Consider the following 7,661-nt stretch of genomic DNA (forward strand, 5'->3'; position numbering starts at 1 on the left):
ACAGCGCCTAGCTATTTTTTGGTTGTAGTTGTCGTTGTTTGGTAGGCTGGGGCTGGGCTCGAACCTGCCACCTCTGGTATATGTGGCTGGCGCCCCAGCCGCTGAGCTACTGGCATCAAGCCTCTCTCGCACTTTCTTTTTAGATAAGAATCTCACTCTGTTGCCTAGACTAGAGTGCTATAGCATCAGCGTAGCTCACAGCAACCTCAAACTCTTGGGCTCAAAGGATCCTCTTGCCTCAATCAGCCTTCTCAGTAGCTGGGACTACAGGCACCTGCCACAACATCAGGCTAGTTTTTCTATTTTTAGTAGAGCGGGGCTCTCACTCTTGCTCAGGCTGGTCTCAAACTCGTAAGTTCAACCAATCCACCCTTCTCAGCCTCTGAAAGTTGCTAGGATTACATGTGTGAGCCACCATGCCCAGCTAGTTCTATTTTTGGACAATATACACTTTCAACCAGAATTTAAAATTCCTATAACTACTAAATATTGATGAGTTATAAATCAGCACAATCACTTACATTATCTAATGAAGTTGAAAATATCCATTCCATAAAATCCAATAATTCTATCTCTTGGCATATATAACATACACAAGGTACTTATACAATATTCAAAGCATACTGTTAACAGCCCAAAACTGGAAGCAGCTTAGATATTTATCAATAGTAGAATGAATAGGGCTGAGTTTGGTGGCTCACGCCTGTAATCCTAACACTTTGGGAAGCTGAGGTGGGTGGACTGCCTAAGCTCAGGAGCTCGAGACCAGCCCCAGCCCAAGTGAGACCCCCATCTCTAAAAATAGCTGGGCATTGTGACAGGGGCCTGTAATCCCATCCACTTGGGAGGCTGAAGCAAGAGAATCACTTGCACCCAAGAGTTTGAGGTTGCTGTGAGCTATGACGTCATGGTACTCTACTGAGAGTAACAAATTGAGACTCTGTCTCAAAAATAAATAAATAAATTTTTAAAAAATAGTGGAATGAATAAATACGTTATGCTATATTCATACAACAGAATTCTATATAGAAATAGGGATGAGGCTCGGCGCCTGTGGCTCAAGTAGATAAGGCACCAGCCACATACACATAAGATGGCGGGTTTGAATCCAGCCCAGGCCAGCCAAACAACAATGATGGCTGTAACCAAAAAATAGCCAGGTGTTGCGGCGGGCACCTGGGTCCCAGCTACTTGGCAGGCAGAGGCAGGAGACTCGCTTGAGCCCAGGAGTTGGAGGTTGCTGTGAGCTGTGATGCCAACGGCACTCTACCCAGGGGGATAGCTTGAGGCTCTGTCTCAAAAAAAAAAAAGAAAGAAATTGGGATGAACAGCTAGTGTGTACACATTTCAGAAACAATGCTAAAAGTAGTAAGACAAAATAGCAAGATTTCATTTAAATAAAATTCAAAAGTTAACAATGGCTCGGTGCCTACAGCTCAAGTGGCTAAGGTGCCAGCCACATACACCAGAGCTGGCAGGTTCGAATCCAGCCTGGGCCCGCCAAATAACAATGACAGCTACAACCAAAAAATGGCCGGGCTCTATGGTGGGTACCTATAATCCTAGCTACTTGGGAGGCTGAGGCAGGAGAATCGCCTGAGCTCTGGAGATGGAGGTTGCTGTGAGCTGTGATGCCACAGTACTCTACCCAGGGAGACAGCTTGAGGCTCTGTCTCAAAAAATAATAACAAAACTAAACTATACTGTCGAAGGATACAAAGATGGTAAATGTAAAAAGAAAAATAATATGATTATCACAGATGTCAGAGTAGTAGTCACTTCTAGGGGTTGAGAATCTGCTAACTAGGAAGGGACTCATAAAAGGTTCAGGGATGCTACAATTGTTCTTTCTTTTAGAAGTAAAAGTTACATCAGAGTTCACTTAGTAATTTTTCATGAAAGTGTATAAAGATCACCTATTTTTATACAAACAGTTATTTCATGAATTTAATAAAAGGGGGAAAAAAATCAGCTTTTTGACATAGTCCACTAGCTCTAACCATAGTTTTGCCCTGGCCTAAAGAGTGAAAGACCAAAGAACATTCCTTTCCCCCTTTCAGCAAACAAGAGATTACTCATTTCTTCATGCAGCTACTTCAAATTAATAATAGAAATTACAATCTGATATAATAATTAGAGAAAGAAAGGAAGCATTTAAATCAGCGGTTCTCAACCTATGGTTGCAGCATTAGGAAGCCTGATCTAAGTGAAGCTTGGGGAGAACCTGAAACATATAGAACAAAATGCAGGGCAACAAAACAAAGGAAAATAATAGCTATTTATATAACACCTCATTCTAATGTTAACTCAGAAATAAAAGACCTTCCCAGATAAAAGGTGACTGTTTAAAAAGCAGACACAAAAGAAACAAACACACATCAAGTACAAACCACAAGTGATTAACAGAAAGCATGCAAGATTAAAGAAAGATATCTTTCATTCTGAAGCTGCCATAAAGGACAGCCACACCCAGAGCTCTTGACTTTGGTCATTTTTCTGAAACAAATGGAATCTACAAGAAAACCCAACCACTATTTGGTCTTTTGTTTGAAATAGCAACATAAGCTAGAAAGGGGATGTGGAAGTGCAGAGGTTCATGGAGAGGTACACAAACAATTCGTAACAGAAGACTAGGACAATCTTAGTTGATAAACTTATGGAAACATTATTTACAAACACCAATTTGAAAGGAAGATCTCAAATTTAACAGTTAAAAACAAAGATAATCCAGAACAAGTAGACCTAAAAGGTATATTAAAATTATAAGTGTATCCTAGATAACCTGATTGCTTCTCTTTGAACCATTAAGTTCTTGGAAAAGCTAATACCTTGTCATGCTATAATGCTATAATCTGCAAGTTGCACTGACTTATATGTTAAGAGAAGAAAACTGTCCAAGCAGGCTCCGCACCTGTAGCTCAATGGATAGGGAGCCAGTAATGTATGCCAGGGCTGGTAGGTTTGAACCCAGCCTGGGGCCTGCTAAACAATGACAACTACAACCAAAAATAGCTGGGCACTGTGGCAGGTGCCGGTAGTCCCAGCTACTTGGGAGGCTGAGGCAAGAGAATCGCTTAAGCCCAAGAGTCTGAGGTTGCTGTGAGCTGTGACACCATAGCACAATACCAAGGGCAACATAGTAAGACTCTGTATCAAAAAAATAAAAATAAAAAAACTGTCCAAGCAGCAAACTGTGGCTGGATTCAAAGATGCAGTCTCCCCACTTTTTATAGCACCTAGAAGTCTCTGGCAGACAGCACCCAAAATGAGTGACAGGATTTGTGAGGTTTCAACATACCAGAAAAATCTGTGCACATGTACTTTCAGCATATGAACAATTTTAACTCACCAGTCACCATGTTGCATGTATTTCTGCTGCTTGTCCTGAGTTCTCAAGACTTCTAACATTCTGAAGAAGATAGAACAAGAAAGTTCTTTCCATCCTGAACCTCAATTTTTAACTTTGTTCTTAAAAAAATACAGTACATTAGAAAGAACTATCCCATCATTATTAAATTTAATTGCTAACTTTATTCCTCTTAGCTTCCTTTTCCTTAAACTTAGTGAAGCAAGACTGGAAAACATAAATTAGCATGTTTTATCTTAGAAAAAAGAGGTGCAAATTTTTCTAGGGCAAACCTAGAATTCCCCTTAGGATCAGAATACAGTGCTGGGGTGAAAAAGAGCTGAAAAGGACTGAAATCGTAAATCAAAACTGACCTTCACAGGGATATATGAATTATCTGCTAGAGAACTGTGGAATTGAAAAAAAAAGCACTGACTCTCAGGTTGTTCAATTTTGTTTTAGGCAACTTTTTTGGCGGAGGCAACAGCAGGCCCTTAGTACAACAGACTAAAGAAAGACCCTCCCATTCAAGCAGAAGACAAGACTGCATTTAAGGATTCAAAGTGGCATTTTAGAGCTCAGAGAAATGCAAATCTTCCACAAAAGACGAGTCCCTTCCAGAGTGCACAGATGTGACGTGTATGAGTTGCGCATATAGAAGAATTAGTTTATAATGAAAAGAAAGCAAGTACTACTTAAGGACCTTCTGATGTTAACCTTCCCTCCCCGGTACAAACCACCAACCCGAAGTGAGGAAACCTGAGGGGGTTCACTGCCCTCTCAAGCAAAAAGGGTTCTGAAGCAGGGAAGCACTCCCGCCCCAAGCACCCACCCCGCACTTGGGCCTCAAATAACCGCATTCTTCAAGTACAGGGAATCTCGCCCGCCTCGCAGAGGAGCGGAGCTACAACCTAGACACCAAAGCCAGTTGGTTTCTCCCCAGGCCTAGGCCACAGACGCCCAGAGACGTCACCAGAGAAGGAAAGGCCTAGCCCGCAACCTTCCCCGCGCAGGAAGCTCTCGCTCAGCTCAACAGAGGCGCCTGCGCGCTCTCGAAGAGGCACCACCGCCACCCAACAGCAGGGCGCGCGCGCCAAAACTGGGGTCTTAGCGCGCGCGCGCCCCGGAAAGCCGCTCTTGCCCACGGGCCACAGCTCCAAAAGCCGAAATATCCGGGCCGGGGACGCGCACGTCGGCGGCCACGCGCGTCGGGAAGGCCGCACAGCGCGCGCGCGCCCGCCGGCGCATAAAAACAGGTTCGGTCGCGCGCCCGCCCTAGCGCGCGCTCGTGCGCCGCGCCCACCTAAATCCCTAACCAACCCCTCCCCCACCCGCAGGGCGGGGGCTCGAGAGCCCAGGGACGTTCTCGACTCAGGAGCCGCCCGGAGGTCCCTTGGGCCCAGCGGCGGCGGCTCACCCACCCCCGCCCGTCGTTGTGTGGGGTAGGCCTGCTATCCCAGGCCCACAGCCTCGCCACATCCCCACCTCTACCGGAGCCCTCACCCGGCGACGTCACCGCCGCCGCCGACTCTGCTCTACCCGCTGGCCCCGCCGCACCGCCCGGGACCCCGGTTCTGCCGTCGCCGCTCTAACACCGACAGGATTTTCTCCTCACAGCTCCCTGGGCGCCATCTTACATTCAACCCTCACAGCCAATGGGTGCCGAATACCTCTCTCGCGAGAATCGGTGCGTCGGATCCCGCGAGATTTGGGGCTGTCTCCTGACCAGACTTAAAGTGAACGTTTCAGGCAGCCAGGGAGGTAGGCCGCGCCTACGGTTGCTATACATGCAAGTGGAACCCGGGGTGTGGGGTAGGTCGCCCCTCCCACAGACGCCCCTATTTACGGGGCGGAGCCAAGGCTGGGGCTGGGCCTGGAGGTGGAGTTCGAAGTTTGTTCGGTGGACCCACCTTCTTCTGGTCAAGCAGCAAAACGCGGCGTGAGGCCCTACACGGACCAGCCTCTCGCTTAAGGTGGGCCCCACAAATCTCTGACCCAAGCCTGGAGTTTCCAGCCGTGTGCCACTGGGTAGTCCCTGAGCCGCTCACCTTTTGGAGGACACAGTGTCTGGGACCTTCCCCACCATCTGTTGCCATCTGAGTTCAGCCTTCCTCAGTCAGGTCCACCTTAAAGCGGGCCTCGGGTAGCCTTGTGTTTGTATACAGGGAAAATGTGCAAGGCATTAAAGCCGCAGGCACATGCAGGCAAGCTAGCCCAGAGGGTGACTAGCCTTTTGTAGACACTCATTGCCTCCAGTCTTTCGCACTTGTTCAGTCTTTTGGGATAACTCTCAGAAGTCACGCCTAAAAATAGTCAGCTGGAAGCCAGGCTGGGTCAGTAACCTCTTCTGGCCTTGCACAGGTCAAGGGAGACCTCTCCCAAACGGTCAGTGCCTGGTCTCCAGGTCTCCCCTAGATAATGAACTCGGAAGGCTATCACGACATGTATGCCTCATCTCGCTGTGCTGGACGCACAATAAACACCCAGTAATTATTTACTGAATGGCTGGACTGGGAGCCAAGCCTCTTTATCTTTCCACAGGCAGACAAACCTACTAGATCCCTCCCACACCAGAAGTCATGGAGCAGAACCTCAGGACCCTCATTCCCTTAAACCAGGTGCAGAGGATAATAACCCCAGCTAGGCCCTTCCCTTGCCCAGTAGTTTCAAAGCTGTCAGTGTCATCTTTCCTGGAGAAGCCCATTCTCACAGACAAAACATGCACAAGGCGCATACCTCCCCCACCCCCTACACACAAAGTATGTCTCCAGGGCCCTCAGATGCTAGAAAGGCATATAGCAGTCTCCAGGGGAATTTAGCTGTTCTTTATTGACATGGAGTTTGGGGTGGTGAGGATACCCCCATCCCCAGGAGGTGGAAGATAGGTCCACAATGAGGTAGGTCCACAATGCTTCCAGCTCACACCTTCCCAGGGTCTTCCTTCAGTGACACAGTTCGGTTAAAAACAAGCTAGAGGAGAGAAGAAGAAAAATGTCCAAGGACCCAGACTGCCCCCTCATCCCAAGGAACTGAGGAAATACCAAGGGTCAGGAGACATACGTTCTCAATAACTTTGTGACTTTGAGTAAGGGATTAGATGGCTCTAGGCTAGAATTTCATACGGATTACAACCTCTATGCCTACCCCCTACTTGAGGATTAAGAAAACCATGGTGAATACAAAATTTTGTATGTGGACTTCAGAGTCAGTTTCCTCACCAGTAGAACATGAATGCCAACCCCTCAAGTGGTAACCATTAACTAAGGAAATATAGGCAAAGCACTTGGCCCAGCAAATGGTGGTCACCATCACTGTTGCAGAAAGGGTAAAGTCAAGTACCTGTCCCTGACGGCTGTCTGGATCCACGGAGAAGTACCCAAGACGCTCAAACTGAAACTTGTTGAAGGGTTTTGCCAAGGCGACGGAACAGTCCACTAACGCTGCCTCTATCACTTGCAGTGATGCCTGTAGGCAGGGAACTCACACAGCCATCCAGCCTGAGAGGCCTACCACTCTTACCCTAAACCCCATAAAGCCTACCGGGTTCAGGTCACTTAAGAATCCACCAGGCACCTCAACAGGATCTTCAGGGTTCTTGTGCTGGAATCTACAGCCAGAGTGAAAGTAAGACCCCCAGCTGCATAGCCACAGCAGGTAATGCCCATCTTATACCTGCCTCACCCTTGCTTTGTTCACTTACAATCGCTCATACAGGCGAATCTCACATGTCAGAGGCTGTGACACCCAGTGGATAAAGGCCTTGGGCTTCTCTCTAGCATCTACTCGTCTACAGGTCACCTCTAGATTCTCTACACAACCACTGGGACCCTGGAAGTAGAGGGAAAAGATCAGCAATCAGACCTGGGAACCACTACAAGCACCACAGGCTACGCTCAAATCCTGGCCCCAGCAGGCACTGCAGTAGGAAGAATGCAGCTGGTTCTTACCTTGACAACATGCTGCAGCTCAATGACATAGCCTGTATGCCTCAGACCCACAGGCTGGCCCCAAGCCAGGCGCTTAAAGCCTGGTTCTGGCTCCTAGAGGTAGGAGATGGGGTAGACATAAGAGTCTACAAGGGTGAAACAAGTAGGGCTCTCCCCCCACCTCCACGTCTCATAGGAGTTGGTTCATCTGAAGCAGGAAGTAGATGGATTGACAAAAAAAATAAGATGAAAGGATTCCGGAATGAGACTCAACAGCAAATAAGACTCCCAACCCTTGGCTCGGCACCTATAGCTCAACCGGCTAAGGCGCCAGCCACATACACCTAAGGTGGCGGGTTCGAATCCCCAGCCCGGACCCGCCAAACAAC

At 47.8% G+C, this 7,661-nt stretch overlaps 2 protein-coding genes across 7 annotated transcripts in view; both read right to left on the minus strand.

Annotated features, from left to right (window-relative positions):
* Positions 1 to 5,232, minus strand: part of QRICH1 (glutamine rich 1) — a 64,145-nt gene extending 58,913 nt beyond the window's left edge. Inside the window, exons 1-3 of one of the 6 annotated variants that reach the window (XM_023519571.1) lie at positions 4,179 to 4,548; positions 3,721 to 3,754; positions 3,350 to 3,409 (exon numbers count right to left, since the gene is read on the minus strand). The gene's annotated coding sequence lies outside the window, so the exon portion shown is untranslated. The other 5 variants (XM_023519569.1, XM_023519572.1, XM_023519570.1 and 2 more) reach the window with 5 other exon arrangements.
* A 918-nt stretch (positions 5,233 to 6,150) lies between these two features.
* Positions 6,151 to 7,466, minus strand: LOC105888077 (glutamine--tRNA ligase-like). Its single transcript, XM_012811870.2, has 6 exons — positions 7,443 to 7,466; positions 7,294 to 7,386; positions 7,047 to 7,174; positions 6,887 to 6,953; positions 6,686 to 6,811; positions 6,151 to 6,316 (listed from the first exon to the last, which is right to left on the minus strand). Exons 1-6 carry the CDS (start codon positions 7,464 to 7,466, stop codon positions 6,266 to 6,268), a joined length of 489 nt encoding a protein of 162 aa, XP_012667324.1. The 3' UTR covers positions 6,151 to 6,265.
* Positions 7,467 to 7,661: the final 195 nt, after the last annotated feature.

Source organism: Otolemur garnettii, unplaced genomic scaffold (assembly GCF_000181295.1).
Source record: "Otolemur garnettii isolate 467f Iridium unplaced genomic scaffold, OtoGar3 scaffold00179, whole genome shotgun sequence".
Taxonomy (NCBI): domain Eukaryota; kingdom Metazoa; phylum Chordata; class Mammalia; order Primates; family Galagidae; genus Otolemur; species Otolemur garnettii.